The sequence below is a fragment of the Ciconia boyciana genome, chromosome 19 (assembly GCF_034638445.1).
Source record: "Ciconia boyciana chromosome 19, ASM3463844v1, whole genome shotgun sequence".
Taxonomy (NCBI): Eukaryota; Metazoa; Chordata; class Aves; order Ciconiiformes; family Ciconiidae; genus Ciconia; species Ciconia boyciana.
Genome location: NC_132952.1, coordinates 5,840,181 through 5,856,257, shown reverse-complemented (window position 1 = coordinate 5,856,257; position 16,077 = coordinate 5,840,181). Strand labels below are relative to the sequence as shown.

The 16,077-nt window shown below is 59.4% G+C and overlaps 1 protein-coding gene across 1 annotated transcript in view; it reads right to left on the bottom strand.

Moving 5' to 3' along the window:
* Positions 1–16,077, bottom strand: part of AGRN (agrin) — a 129,489-nt gene that overhangs the window by 59,519 nt on the left and 53,893 nt on the right. The window contains exon 3 of the mRNA XM_072883789.1: positions 6,319–6,366. Coding sequence (XP_072739890.1) covers positions 6,319–6,366 — 48 coding nt within the window. The remainder of the gene's footprint in view (positions 1–6,318; positions 6,367–16,077) is intronic.

Below are 16,077 nucleotides of genomic sequence, written 5' to 3'. Positions count from 1 at the left end.
GCTATGAATTCATTTTGCGGCATCCAAGTCTTATATTGGCTTGTCTCAAAAGAGAAATAAGCTGGGATTAGCAGCCAAAGCCAGCAGGGTGTTCCAGTACTGCCATGCACAAAGGGTACAAAATTGAAGAGCTTGTGTTTTATTTTAAGTTATATTTTCATGGCTCTCTTCCCAGGGCAGCCAAGTGTCCCCTCCCCTGTCCCCCGAGCAGGCGCAGAGCTGCCTGGAGAGCCACCTGGCTCCTTTGAGAAACTAAAAGCCCGAGCCTGCCTCCCAGCATTCTCTCCAACAGGGACTGGAGAAGGAAGGGCTCAGCGTGAATTTGGCAGCGGGAGGAGGGCACGGACAGCACCCACGTCTCCCGAGGGGTGGGCCAGCCCCAGCCTTCTCCCCGCCAACGCACTGCAAGGTTTAACTTTAGGGCTGCAGGTAGGCTGTGGGCAGCAGGCATAACTAGGCAGAGCAGGCAAGGGGAGGTAAGCACCTCTCATGACTTCTAAGCCCAAGGCAATTATTTCCCCCTCGCTACATCTGTGCCACTAGGTTACTGGCCAGAGGAAGCTGTTCATCAGAGTTATAGGATGTTAATTTAAAACGAGCAAATAAAAGGAAGGAGCAGCTTTTCCTGATGAAGTGTCAAACAGGAGCAGCAAGACCAGGACCTCCGATACGCAGCTGCTGCTCAGGCACAGCCAGCGCTCCGTGCCGAAGAGCACCGCAGCCCGGTAAAGCCTCTCCCCGCACGCTACCTCCCCACGCCGGGGCATCCCCTCCTCGGCTGCCAACACACACAGACACAGGGCTGGAAGAGAGCAGAGAGGTTGTGAAACACCACTTCCCCACACCCCTTGGCTGTCCCCAGCAGAATGGTCCCCTTTGCAGGGCGGCAAGGCTCCCTCCAGGCTCTCTTGCTGCCTCAGCACGGCCAAGGTACCGCTCAGTCTGCCCAAATTCATTGAGTCATCTACAGCCGGGGAGTATTTCCTAACGTTCCCCTGGCACGGATCAGATGCTCCGTAAGATGCGGCACCGTTCGCACCCCGTGAAGGCAGAGACGGCCGCCAGCAGGGATGTGGGGAACCAGTCCTCCCAAGGCTGCAGGTGGCTGTCTCTCTCTTGATGGCAGAGGGGACGCTATCTGGAGAGGGAGTCACTGCGGGGGAAAGGGAGCTAGACCTGAGGAGGCCAAGCCATAGCAGGGTGCTGAAGAGAGGGCATCCAGCAGCCACCTGAGAGACAACGCCCAGGACTGAGAGCACTGTAGGATTAATCCGCTAATCGATTTCCCATGCAGATTTGAAAAGCCACCTGCACCAGCATTTTCTCTGCCTAACCCCATGCCTTGACCAGTTCTGCAAACCCTGTATTTATGGGGCTGCCAGGCACAAGAAAGCATTTTTCCCATATTTAATTTCTCAGATGTCCTCATCTCATGCGTCACTGCTGCTTTTATGCATCCATAAATAAGCGTTTAGCGCTGCTCCCTTGGCCTGGTGTGACAGGTTGGGCCAGCATCACTCTATCCATGCTCGCCAAAAGGAAATGGGTGTCCAGCCCTCTCAGCCTTCTTGGACGTTTCCAATCCCAGCACAGACCAGACCCACAGCCGGTTGGTGCCATTAGCACATCTGCAAAGGTGCACGGATGCCAGCAAAAGGGCTGGCTCCCACCACCCTGGCGAGCTATCGTGACTCTCCCCGTCCATGAAGGCTGCTTGCTCGAGACAGGCTGAAGCAAGAGGTAGCTCTGAGATCAGGATGCACTCCTGCGCTTGATCCAGAAAGCTGCTGGGGCCAGCAAGAAACCCAAACCGGCCAGACCAAAGAGCTGGTGACAGCAAAAGGGACTAAACAGGCTGCCCAAGCCTGTGCTGCATCAAGAGGGCTTCTTTCTCCCTAGCAGGGCTGGGAGAGCAGCACGGTTGGAGGGCACTGCCCGGACCCTGCCGGAGAGGCCCCAGCTGCAGCTTACCCTGCACTGCTCCACTCTCAGCCCCTCACCTCCGCTCGCACCGGGGAACGGGGAGGAGGCTTCCCCGCACCAGGAACAGGAGCGGAGCGTGTGCGCGGGCACGGTCAGAGCCAAAAATGCCACCAGCGAGGCAGAGCCCTGCTCTCCTCCTCCAGCTCCCATGTCAGCAGGACGGCTTTGTGTCCTGCTTGCTGCTCTCAGCTCCAGAGCTGTCTGCTGTTGGTCCACCCGGACCTCGCTAACAAGGACCCCAGCCGACAAGGCTTTCCACACCCCTGCAGAGCACCCAGGGGAGGAAGGTGGCAGGAAGAATCACAGAATCACAGAATTGTATAGGTTGGAAAAGACCTTTAAGATTATCGAGAGGGATGACGGGGAGCTGACCCCGAGAGCCTGGTGCCTCATCCTATCGATCCACCTGAGCAGCCAGCCCAGCTCTCACCAGCCTGGCTTCGCAGCTCCGAGAGGGCTTATTGTTCTCCCTGCCCTCCGCAGAGCAAACAACAAAACCAATCTTGCCTCCCGCACATGACTCCACCAAGGGATGCTGCAAACAAACAGAAATCAAACCTCTCATGACAGATGCTGCAAGAACAAGGAGAGGGGAGGAGGTAACCTCCAAATCCTCCCCCATCATTTATTTCACCCCAGGGGATGCAGGAAGGCACAGCCCACCCTTCCAGCCCCCTGCACTGAACCTGCCAACCCCCCCTCCAGAGCACTCCTGCCCTGGGGGGCCGCAGCTGAGCCAACATCCGCCCCCTCGCCAGCTCCCCACGCAGCCGCTCCCCAGCTCCTGCCTACCACTGACAAGAAAGGAGAAGAATTAGCCAGCTTGGATGCCACGGGCCAGTCCCTCAGCTGGGGAAAAGGCAACGAGCCTTCATAGAGCACTGCATTTAAGAAAGCCAGGCTTAAGACCTTATCAAGCTTAACAATCCCCCGGCCCAGCCGCGGGAATGCCAGCGGCACAGGAGATTTGGTAGAAAGTGGTGAGTTAACAGCATTAATGGCCTTGTTTCAAAATGAAGCAGAGACCACTCTATAAATCAATGTGTGGCTGAAGAGTTTTCTAGGGTAGAAACTGGTATGGGAAGAAATGGAAGAGATAAACAGCACGCGAGTGCTAACTGGAGACACCTCCCTGCTGCCTTTCACCTCCAGCGTCACTGGAGCACCAGGGGAGCGGTCGTGACCGCAGCACCTTTTCTGTACGCAGGACAGGGTCTTTGCAGAAAAGATGCCCGAGGTACGGGAAGCCACATCCTTCAGACAAAACCTGAGGTCTGACATTGCCAGGGCAGACGATGATTTCTGCCTAGCTTTGCACCACCGTTTGGAAGGGGAAAGGGCCACAGCAAACCTTCCAGTAGCGGGGTTTCCCGATAGAAATACCAAGTTGCAGATCCTCAGCTGGTACCGGTGGGCAGAGATCTGTTGGCTCACGGCGCAGGCTGCCAGCTGGTGGCAACCCACTGCTCACCACAGAGCTGTGCAGACTTGTAGGAGATGAGGATCTGGCCCAGGAGATAAAGAGGTGACAATCCTCAAGCAGCCCAGCTGGAGAAGCAGCAATCGAGGGGCCCTGCTGTGCTCAACACCGGCACTGTCACACGCACACTGCCGGCCGAGACCCACCAAATCCTTGTCCCCTGCCTTTGTCACACCACCAGGTACCACCTGGGGAAAGGAACATGGGGCAGCGAGGCAGAGACCCTCTCCTCCCTGTCCCTCTCAGACGTGGCTGGTTAGGGGAAGGGAGAAGGGTTCGGCAGCTCCCCAACCAGCCCTCCCCAAAAGGCCTGTCGGTCGGACGGCCGGGCACAGCTCTCACCAGCACATCTGGTCCCACCAAAGCCACCCTGAGAGCAAGCCTGGGACGGGAGAGCCATGGCCCTCGCCCAGCAAAGCTCAGCCAAATCCCAGCGCTTTACAAGCGTGGCCCCGTCTAAGTCAGCGGACTGTACACAGGACCAGAGCCACGTCTCCAAGCCAGCCCAGGCGATGAACGCTGCCAGTCCCTCTGGCACAGCAGAAGCAGCAGGGACCAGCCCCTTCACCCGGGGGGACCCCTGCCCCATGCCCCGTGCTCCCCTCTGCCCAGAAACGCTGACGTGAGGCATTCGCACCGTAACAGACTTGCAAAAGGGGGTGCCTCATTTGGCAACCCACCAAGGGTGGTAGTTTTCCATCTCCTGTGGGGACCAAAGATCTTTTGGAGTATGTCATCTGGATGGGCTGGGCTGCTAATATTTTGGAGCCCTAAGCTAGGAGTTACACCTACGTTCATTTTTATTTTTGCTTTAGATGTCTTCTCTGGTCCAATTATAGATTAATCACATTTTATCTAGCATCCGTTTCTCCCCCGCCTCCTTCCCCACCCCCATCAGAGAAGGAAAGAAAGAAAGAAACAAACGTGTTATTAATTGGCTGCTGTTTTCTGCTGGGTTCTTATCTGTGCACGTGAAACTAGGGAGGCTGGGGAAGGTGACTGAACAGCCTGCCAGCAGAAAGCAGGGCATTTTAAGCCTCATTTTCAGAGAAAACAAAGCTCCTATGATGACATTATCTGAGCATGTGCTTGCCTGCCTGCATCCAACAGCTTTTAAAGCCATTGACTGATAACAGCATGGCCTTAAAAACCACAGTTCCTCCAGGTCTGTGGAACCAGAAGGCTTTAGGAAGCCCAGAGAAAAGGTGTGAGGTGCTGGTGAGTACACTGCTCATCAGACACCAGGGAATCCATAGGCGAGGGCCACAGGTCCAGGGCAAATGCAAGTCCATAGCAAACCCAGGTGCTGTCCCATCTGCTCTGCCAGGGAAGGACAAATAACTCTGCAAGATGACAAGGAAAGCACCATACTGCCTTGTGACTGGCAAGGTGAAAATTTGGAGGTGGGGAGGGAATTGTTAGGAGAGCCCAGAAGCAGAAACCTGTGGGACACAAGCAAGGATGGGAAAGGAAGGAGGGCTGCGCTACAGTCCCCCAGAATTCACATGCCCACACCCTTTCTGGCCAGGGCAGTGGAGATACCTGATGGCCAGCTGAACACCAGCTTCCATTCTGCTCTTGATGCTGATAAAGCTGAAACCTTTTGCCAGCTGGAGCACAAGCCCAGCAGATTTTCTGGTAGCATTTATATGGTGTTAGTAGCCAAGTGATCCAAGACTGGATGGGCTGGGATGATTCAACTTTGGCTGCACAGCAGAAGCAGTAATTTAATGAACAGCCAACAGCATCTCAGCAACCTCTGCTAGCCTCAAAAATCACCTCTCCCTGAGCTGCTCAGCCCACATCCCACGTACTTGCACTGGAGAGATTCCTACCTGCTTTGTGCCCATTTAACCCCCTGCTGCCATGAGCCAGCACAACCCACTCCAGTCCTTTCCCAGCAAGACCAAGACCTGCTAAGGCAGCGGAGAGTCCTAAGACACCGCACCCACATCACTCCCCTGAACAGGCATCCCTCTCTGCTCGGCCTACCCCTGCTCTCAGGGCAGGGTGGGACGGCAGGGAGGACGTCTGCTGCCCAGGCCACGGTGAGATGCAGCCTCGAGCTCCAGGCCCCATGAGCTGAAAATACCTCCCTCACTGTCCTCCCCTGGGTTGCTCTGATGCTACACCAAAAAAACAGAGGGACCAAGGGAGGCACAACACTGTTTCTGGCTATTTCCTCATGCTAACAGCCCATCACCTTCTCATGGTCTTTCCCTCACCTGCCACATACCATGGGCACATATGCCATTTGCCTTTTTTTTAATTTTTTTTTGCTCTGTGCTTGCAGAGCAGCAAGACTTTCTGCACCTCCCTCTGCTTCCCCCCCCCCCTTTTGCCAACATCCAGGGAGACCCTTAGGAGACAAACACAAAATAGCCACTGGATTCAACACTGCTGCTTTCATGGATAAGCTCCCTTTCTCCAATCCCCTCCCTTCCACGGCTTCAGCAGAGGAACCAGTAAAGCTCTGCAAACTGCTGGAGCACACGGAAGATCCCATCTCCCTTTCCAGCCCTTCCCCACCTCCATCACAGCTGCCTGGGAAACCCTCTGCAGAGAAAGGGCTGCTGTGCCTCCCAGGGAGCACCGAAGGCCAGTTGCCCTGCCCTCCCTCCTCGCCCCGGAGAGCCATGCTCCTGCATCCCCAGGGCGGGGGCAAGGGCAGGGCGCGGGTGTGACGCAGCACTGCTCCGGGCACAGGGAGCAGCCAGTCAGCTGCAAAATAGATCACTGGGTCAGGAGACGCTGCTCCACCGTCAGCTGCGGAAAGCACGAGAGGCTCAAGCTGTTTGCTCTCAAGTGCATCCCGAGCACAGGAACCGAGCTCCAGCAAGCGACGGTGTACTTACCATCTCGCGGCGTCGGTGGCGTCTGAGTAAAATAACTATTGGGCTTGTCTGCAAAGAAACAAAAAACACGGGGCTATCAGCAGGTCCTTTCTGCACGCTCTCTCCTCCCCACCCCCAGACCTCTGTCCACAGCTCCCCAGCAGCTTTTGGGCCAGCGTTTCATTCCTCCAGCACGCATGCCCTGCACAAGCAGGCACCGGCTCCCAGGGAACACCCGGGAGGTCCTGCAGCAAGAAGGGAGCAGTAGGAACAGGAGCCAGGAGCCCCGGCTCTCCCACCTGTATCAATGGAGCATTTCTGGCTTGGGATCTGGCAGCAGCCCTCTTCTGCCTGGCAGGCTGGGGCTTGCCTGAGCCCGTTGTGTGCCATTTCACCAGGGCTGCGATGCAAATCGCGCTGCGTATCACCTCTCACACACACACACACCACCTGGGCACTGACTCACCCAGTCATTCGGGTTGAGCGGGACAGCAGCGGGGAACACTGCAGCCTCCGGGACAAGAAGGCAAAGGTGGGAGAAAGGGGCAGCCTGGGGCAGCAGATGAAAGCTCCCATGGACGTGACCACAGGTCCCAGAGCAAGGTGGCACAGCCTCGCCACCAGCCAGCCCTCCACATTTGAGTTACCCCTGATTAAGCAGGGGGGACAGAAGAGTTCCACTCAGGCAGTTAGCTCCACAGACCCTGCTATCCTGAGTGGGAAACACCCTAAAGCCAGCGTCAAATTAAGTGATGTGCCCAGGGCTGTGGCACAGGGCACACCACTCCCTACTGGCCAGGCGTTCTCTACCATCACCTGGGCCCTGCTCCCACCAGTACTTTTTAAAGGCATTTATGTGTTTTACAGTTTTATACAGCTTTTTTCTAGCCACGTACACACCAAGGGAAGCAGTGCATCCCAAAGCTAGGCTGGAGGATTTGCCTGCCCTCTAAAGGTTTTTCTCGCAGCGGGTGTTTGGCACTTTCCAGCATCAAGATTGAAGACACCGCTGCATGATAGAATCCTCCTCCACAGGCTGCGCCTAGAGAAAGCCAGGCGTTGGGAGGGTGAGCACCTGTGCAAGGATGAGGCAACAGGGCACAGTGCCTAGAGCAGCCGGCAATACGTGGATGTACCCACGCCCAAGTACGTGATCTACTCAGCCACACCAGGGATCAGATCAACAGCTTAACCGCAGGGAGAACTACTCTGTCTTGCCTCAACCCTCTGCTGATTCTTCAGAGCAAGAGAGCGTATAGAGAGCAGGGATCCTGGAGCAGCCTAGGAGACACATCTCCCACCCCTTGCATATAGTGGCAGGGCCCCGAGGGTCCAGCAGTTTGTAACAAGGGAGCAGCAGAAGCTCCTGGCCAGAGCAGGACTCACAGGAGCCCATCTTTTGCCCCTCATCCCCGAAACAGCCCTGCTAAGATCCCCACCTCGTAAACAGACTGACTGAGTCCCCCTGAGGAGCATCACCCACACTCAGACCTCAAGCAGCAGGTCAGGAGACACAGTATTTCGGGGCGGGGGGGGGGGGGGGGGAATGGCACACGGGACACAGAGGGTGCTGGCACAGCTGAGAGCATAAGCGCACCGTGCAAAGTGGGGAGCTGGGGCTGGCCCACGCACACCCGCCTGCGCAGCTCCGCTCCGCAGTTCTGGGCCAACATCATCTCAGGGAAAAGTGGGGCAGAGCTGCGGAGTGGGCTGTCACCTCCCCGGCTTCTCCCCAGACAGCAGCAGGCAAGCGATGAGCGCCCGGGCGCAGGGCAAAGCCCAGCTGGCGGCTGACAGCGTTGGGAGGGCTGTCCCGGCGCCAGAGCCCTGGCACACCGGCTGACCTAAGTCCTGCCTCACCCTCCCCTGCTCCTCCCACGCGCCCGAGGACACGTACAGTTGTTGAGGAAGAGCAGCACTGCAAATCCCAGCGTCGAGGTGGCCAGGAGGATAAGGCAGATGTTGCACGGGATCATGAAATACCGCACCACCAAGGAGACCTTGTGCTGGTACATCCGGTCCCGCTCCAAGGCCCCCGGCGCCATGGGGTACTGGCAAGCCGTCATGCTCGGCCGTCACACTGCGGGCCAAAGCTCAACCCGCCGCTGACCCATCCAAGGCAGAGTAGGCACAAGGCTCGCACAGATCACTCTTCCCCCCTCCCCGGTCGTCTTTGGAAGCCACAAGACCTAAGTTTTCCCAGAAGTTCCCATCCTCCACTCGCAGGAGGGCAGGGTGGGCCAGGGGCACCTTCAGAAGCAAGAGTTTGTCCCCACATTTGCCATGTCAGAGGCACAGCTTAGGGGTCAGGTCCAAGCCCGCTCCAGAGGAACACCCACAGTCCTGTGCTCAGCAATCCCTCTTCCAGCCTGGGAGATGTCAATCCACACCTGCCCACAGAAAGCAAACTAAACAACCCAGGCAAAAGTGCCGAGAGCTCAAGTTCTGTGCCCAAGCCCACTGGGATGGGGACAAGCTGCTACCAGCATGGGAACAGCACCAGCACCAGCATCAACACGCGACGGCTCCCGAGAGCAGGGCTGGGACAGAGACAGCGTGAGGGGTGCCGGCATGGGACCCCTTCTCTCAGGCTCGCAGCCTCGGCAAGGTCCGTATCCTCTTGGCGGGGATGGGAGGGGAGGTCTCGCCACCCCACCGGCGTGCAGCTGCCTCTCTGCTCCCCGCTCAGGCTCTGCACCAGCCTCGCTCTGGGAACGCTGAGCTTCCTCCGCTCTCCGCACGTCTCCTCCGGCTGCGGCCGCTCCGGGACAGGCGCTCCCACGCTCACCGGCTTCTGACCCTCCGGGGCAGGTCCCTGCAGCCAGGTACCGGGAGCAGCCCAAGGGTGAGGCGCTGAAGCAGGCGCTTCCCCTTCCACGCCGAGGCTCCTTTCACAGCCGCTGCACATCCATCCCCGCTCCGCTCCGGTTTCCTCCAGGGCAGCCGGTGCACGGCGCTCCCCCGCCGCCACCCCTCCCCAGACGAGCCAGCTCTCCGGCCCCCTCCTAGCCCTCCGGTGAGCAAGAAGGGGCCGCGGCTCGGCTTCTCCCCCTGGGCGGGCTGCCGCCTCGCAGACCTCGCCGGCGGAGAGCAACGCTGCCCAGCACGGGCACCGTCACCGCCACGGCGGCGGCCGGGGCAGGCCAGCTCCCCTCCTCACGCCGCTGTGACATGCCAGTCCTTCCCGCAGAGGTTCCAGCTCCCCGCGGAGCCCGGCATGGAGAGGCGGAACGGACGCGGGCGACAGCGATGGGAGCGATGGGAGCGGCGGCCGCCCTGGCTGGGTGGGCGGGCGGGCGGGCGGCTGGGTGGGCGTGCAGCCCGCGACGGCAGCTCGGAGCCCTAATTCCGGCGCCCGAGGTTCGCCCCACGCGCGGTGCCAGGGCCGCGCAGCATCAGACAACGGAGCAACGGGGAGAGAAGCCCAAGCCCGAGCAACCGCGTGAGCGCCCGCCCCACGCCCTGAAGTTTCCCCGCCCGCTCCCCTGCCCCGCGGGGGCCGGCGCGTCCCCCCCTTCCCTCCCTCCCTCCGCCGGCAGCGGCGGCGGGGCTCCGCGCCCGCCCCCGGGTCGAGCCCCGGCAAGCGGGGGAGCGAGCGAGCGAGCCCCTCCCGAGCGCTCCGGCGGCCAACAAAGGGGCGGCGAGGGCGAGCGGGGCGGCGCGGCGCAGACAAAGAGCGGGAGGCGGCGGGGTCGCGCTGCCCCGGCTCCCCCGGGACCGGTGCGCAGGCGAGGCGGGGGGGGGGGGAACGGGACCGCGGCGTGGCTCCGGCCCCCAGCGCGCTCCGCAGCCACCAGCGCCTGCGGAGCCCGGGGGGCGAAGCCCCTCTCCCCGCCCGCCCAGCCCGGGGGGGTGAAGCCCCTCTCCCCGCCGCGCCTGCCCACTCGAGATGCCGAGAAGAGGAGAAGACTCCTCACGCCTTCCCCTTCCCCGGCATCGCCCCCGCGCGGGGCTCCCGGAGGGGGCCGAGAGCCGCAGGGACAGCAGCGGTCAGGCAGAGCCTCGCAAGGAGCAGCCCCCAGTTACTATTTTCCAGGATATTTATTCTAGCTGGAGGGAGGCATACCTGCACAGCCCGGCACGCCCTGGGGACAGCCCCACCACAAATGCCCGGGAACAGGACCAGGCTGTGACCCGTGACCGCAGGGACCCAGCTGGAGCTGGAACCGGCTGCGTGCTCTGGGTCCATGCTGGCACTGCCAGCGAACCAGCTGGACCAGGGGGAGGAGAGCACGGAGGGGAGAGAAGAGGTGCTGGGACACAGATGCACCATCAAGCTGTGCTGCTCCCTTCCTTGCCTACCTGGGTATTCCTGCCCTCAGGAAGCCAGAAGCCTCTGGTCACCGCTTTCCTCGGGCAGGATGCTGCCAGCAAGGATGGGAAAGCTGCCAAGAGGAGAGCTGGGCTGGAAGCCAGAGGGAGGTCAGGGCCAAGAGCCAGATTTCTTGAGTGAAGGTCCAGCAACGGGGCAAGAGCAAACAGCAGGGCAGGGCAGCCCTGCTACAGCCCGAGCGCTCCCAAATACCTGGTGCCCACAAGACAATCCCAGGCTCACAGGGCCTCCACTCCATACGTGCTCTCCACAGTAGCTCTCCAGACTGAAGCCCCATCTCCGCTGAGACAGCATCCCTGGCAAAAGACCCAGCTCCTGGCAAGCTGTTTCCCTGCCCACAGTAGCACGCATCTAGAGCACCGTGACCTGCCGCCTCATTTCTAAGGCACCACGGTCCTTAGCAAACAGGCTAAGCTCTTCTTCACCATGGAGGAAGAAAGCAGCTCTGGAGACTGAACAAAACCCCGTGAGAGGAAGGCCCTCTGGTTACAGAGCCACCTGAACAGAAGTCCGGGCTGACTATACACAGCCCTGCAGTTCCAGAAGCTGGTTTATCATCCAAGCCATGGGACAGGAGAACTCTTGCAGCCTCCTCTGTCCCCCCAGCACTGCGGAGGGGCTGTCTGTACCCTGCTGTGTCATGTGCAAGGGAAGGAAGGAGTCCTCAAACACCCGTCCCGTGCTTGTAAGGCAAGACGAGCACTGTGGCGATGTGGCAGTGGGTAACCCCGCTGTGGTCAAACTGGGAAGCTCACTGCAGAGAAGTTCCTCCCGTGTCCGCCCGCTCGGCACCAACCGGGCAGCTGCCACAGCTGGGAAGGGAAGCACCGCTTCCTCCTGGCCACTGCTGGCGGCCACCACGCAGGCCCGGGCCACGGCGCTGGCCCACAGCTCGGCAGCACTCTCCTCTCCTCTCCTCTCCCACCGGGATGGCCGGGTGCCGTGGCTCCAGGCGAGGCAGCTAGAGCTCGTCTGCCAGCGACTCTGCCAGCGGGGGCTGCGCAGCCCTCTCCTCCTGGGGAGGTGCCCAGCTGGCTGGACAGCAGCATTCCCACCACCCACTCCTCCAAAAGGCACCAACAACTTGAGACGGGAGAATAACCCTCACTGGTGGCATGTACCCCTCCCAGCCCCAGCCTGCTCTTGCCATGCTGCCCCTCCCTCTCTCACCTTGGCAAATTCACCTGGAGCCCGAGGGACACAAACACTAAAGCTGAATCCACCCACGCTCCCCTCCAGCGGGGAGATGCAGAGGAGACTGGGTGGTCCTTCAGCAGGGCATCTCAGGCACCACAAGCCAGCAGGTTGCAGGATCTCCTTGTGGGATCAGCACAAGCTGCCCTACAGCCGCACCACAAAGCCATGCTGCTCCTCTCTGCTGGAGATGTGGGCTGGGAGCATCCTGGGCATCCCAGCACCGCAGCTGCAACTTGCCAAAAGCAGTACCAGGAAGAAGAAAAATGGAGAAGGGAGGAAAGAAATCCAAGTCACGTCCCAGACATTGCTCCTCTTTAAACCTGCATCGCTCCCTCCCCTCCCTGGGGACTCGCAGAACATGATCCCAGCTCGCTGCGAGGCGCGGGCTGCATCCTAACCACCCTGCCAGGAGGAGAGCCCACACGAGCAGGGTGCCTGATGGCCTCACGTCCGAGCAGTAAGGCAGATCGGCATGCACCCCAGGAGCCATTCTCCTCCCGACACATGCAGGGGCTGCGAAGAGCCCCTGCGAGCCCAAGTGCTAGGAGGGCTCAGCGGGAAACACCCTGCCAAGCCATCTCTCCCAAGCAGACCCCTGCTAGGAACCCATCTCAGGAGCCCCCTCACAAGCAAAGCCCTCTGCCAGGGAGAGTGCTGGTGAGCTGGGTGGAAAAGGGCTCCTCAGCCAGCACCAGAGGCCACGGAGCTGCCTCCTGGGACACGGCACAGCACTCCTCCCTTCACCAGGGATGAGGCATGAGGACTGGCTGAGCAAGTCGGAGCACCCTGGCAACTGGACGGAGACCCCCAACCTCACCACACACAGAGCCCCCCACCCCTCCAACCCAGTATTTTTCCCTCAAAGGGTACGCTCAAGTCCCTGCCACTGCTGCCCCATTTCCAGCACCCTCCCCAGCTACCGCAGCCCCCTAGGAATTTCTGGAGCACCACAGAAGCAGCCAAGACCTTCCCAAAAAGCGAGCAGAGTGGCCTGGCCCTCTCCTTTGCTTGGTCACTGTGTGGCCAGCTTGGCCTGGTTCTGCATCCTTCTGCTCTGCCCTGGAACACAGGTGCTAAACTCCTGCCCGATGCCTTCAGCAGGGCACTGCCACGCTGACGCTGGCCCAGCAGCACCCCTCTCCCCTCCTCCACACCCCCCCCTCCCCCCGGGTAGGGCTCCAGAGCCATGCTCCCCAGGCAATCCCAGCACATGCAGGCTAAGGCCAAAGGCTTGGCTTCGAATAAAGAAAGAAAAAAAATCCCCAAAGGGAAGTGAGGACATTTGCATCCTCCTGTGTGCATGTTTACACATGCAAATCAGCCACCACACAGTCCTCCCTTTCTTCCCAGGTCTGCAAGGACTCTGTCCCCTCCAGCCATTTAGGGGCCACTTTTAGGGGCAGCACTGCCTCAGATCTGAACAGCCTTTGTGTCCTGGAGGAGGCAGGTTCAAACTCCAGCATGGGCAGACCGGCTCATCACCCTCTCGGGAAGGACAAACACTTGCACCTTTGCCCCTTGTGAGTCTTTCAGATGAGACTTTATAACCAGAAGAGCCATTTGCACTGGGGGGACATCGCACTTGCCTGGTCCATCCATGTGGGTCGTCGTTTTTGTCTGTTATCCCCACCCCTCCCCAGACCTGGCTGCACATAGACACCCCCCTACAGCTACAGCATTTCACAAATGCCCGCATCCTTTTGCACCAGCTACAGCACACAGGGACAGCCGGTCTCCTACCTGCTCCCTCTGCCAACCATGCCCACCATGCACACTCAGCCCTTCCCTTTACACTTTACACCAGCGCACGAAGGACCAGGCGGAAAGATACAGCAAGACCTGACAAGGCAGAAGAGGGCATAAAAGCCACCTTTGGCTCAGAAGCGAGCAGCTCGGAAGAGCTGACCGGTGAGTCCAGCAGCACTGAACGCACACCACCAGCTTCAGGCCGGTCTGGAAAGAGGTGGCTGTGCACGAGCCAAAGGCCCCCGAGACACAGGGACAGCTCGGCCCCCCCGGTACCTCTATGCTTGGCTCAGTCTGCACTGGGACAGCCCAGCAGAGGGGACTCATCCCTCAGCCACGCCGAGGCTCCAGAGCAGTCCATCCACTGCTCATCATCCCCGCTCTGAGCAACGCTGCGTGCCAGCGCTGCCGGTATTTCTCCCTTTCCTCCTCCTCAGGACTGGAAGCAGCCTGGCTAAGGCTGCAGGTGTTCGGAGGAGGGTCACCTCCAGGGTGCAAGAGGCAGAAAGTCACCATGTCTACCAGGGAAGAAGAGGGAGGGACGGGGGACAGCAAGCCAATTTAACACCCTCAGACACAGCTGCTATTCCTCTACTAAAGGCAGGAAAACATTATCTTTGAGCTCATCCATATTCCCCCCTGCCCCGCTTTCTAAATGAAAGTGTTCAATGCATTAAGGCCTGCATGTGGTCACCAGCCAGTTTAAAGCCTGGTGCCATTAATGGGTTTATTTCTGGGCTTTCACAGCGAGGATGTCACAGCTGCTGCCAAAATGCAGCAGACAGGCAGAAGGGGCCGGGCTGGGTGCAGCTGGCTGTGCTCAGCGTGGCAGGACAGTAGTTTTATCCTCTTGCTTCTGAAGCACGGAGCTGGCAGGAGACGTACTCCATCATCTCGGGGCCTGGGCAGGCCCTGGCACACCAGCGCTGGGAGCAGCACAACCCACGCACGCTGCCCTGACCTCGGGTGGGGGGGCTCACAGGCATCTTGGGGGACCCCGCGCCCTCAAGCCACCAGTTACTTGGGAAGAGATAACACCAACAGGAGACACCAGTTTCATTTCCTTCACCTCCCCATTCCTGCCTACCAGATGCCAGATACCAGCCTGCGACACCAAAAAATCAGTGCTGCTTTGGGATCTGACTGACAGCTGTCAATCTCTCCCTCCTCACCGAGCTAGAGACCTTGCAGAAGTCCCCAGCTCCTGCTGTTGCCAGGCTGATTCCCCACCTGGCTCCCTTCTCGCTAATCCTGTTTGGCAGGGAGCTAATTGGGATTTATCTGACAGCACCCAATGCCTAGAGAGCCATTTTGTGCTTCCTCTGGGGAGGGCGAAGAGGAGGAGGAAGAGGAGGGAGCCTGCAGAAGGCGTTTGCACATTCTCCCTTCCCCATCCCCTCCTGCCGTTTTACAGGCTAATTACCAGCATTACAGAGAAAGGAGCAGGAGGGGGAGAAAGTGGGGATTTTAATTATTTCATTTAACACTTGGCAGGACCCAGCTTGACTCCTGCTGAGCAGCGCTTGGAAATAAAGAGCTTTTAAACCCTATCAATGGGAGATGAGGGAGCGGGTGCAGGAGATGGGACTGGGGTGGCCAGCCTCACGGCTAGGTTGGTGTGTGTGTGCTGGGAGTGGGAAGGGATGTTAATTCACATCATTCCTAATAAACAGCCATGCCAGGCGGTGCTGGATGAGGGGTGCCTGGCTCCCTCCTCTGAAGAGGGGGGGGGTTTCCCCACTTAATGGCTTTGCCCTGAAACAGCCCCCTCCTACCATGGACACTGGACCACGCAGCTGTCTTCCAGACAGGCTTAGGGATGCCCGAGCATGGAGCATTGGAGTGGGCCACACGCATGCGCCCCAGGGAACACGGGTCACCCTCTCCCAGGACCGCAGGCCCTTCTCCAAGCTGGTGGTCTGCACGCCACAGCCCGTGCACATGCTGCATTGCAACTGCAAGACAGCCCCTCCATTAACAGACGTTCCCCCGCACGCACTGCACGAAGCCCACTCCTCTTCCGCCTAGCCACCCATATGCAATGGTGAATGTTTTATGATGTTTCTGCCTCCCCCCTTAAAAAAGAAAAAAAAAAAAACAAACCAAGGTTTGCACACAGAACTTGGTGTCCAGAGCTAAAAGTACAGGACTCCTGCCCAAAAGCAGACACACAGCAAAGCAAAAGCAACCCCGGGAGGGAGGCGATGCATCTCAGTGCTAAGCCACGCAGCTCCCCGCTGTTCTGGCCGAGGAGCCCAAGCACTCTTTGCCCAGCCCCGTCATCCTCTGCCTTCAAGAGGGTAAACCGCTGCCCTGGGTGACTGCTCACACAAACTGCTGGGCCCCTGCTGGCACCCCCACTCCTGGCCCCGACTCCTCGCTCCCTGCAAGCCCAGCTTGCAGGCTCCAAATAAGGCAGCCGGGCTTGCACCCACAGCCTAAGAGGACTTTCCAGACCAAGGCACTGTGCTAGGGATTTCATGCCTTCTGCGGCCACTGCCTCC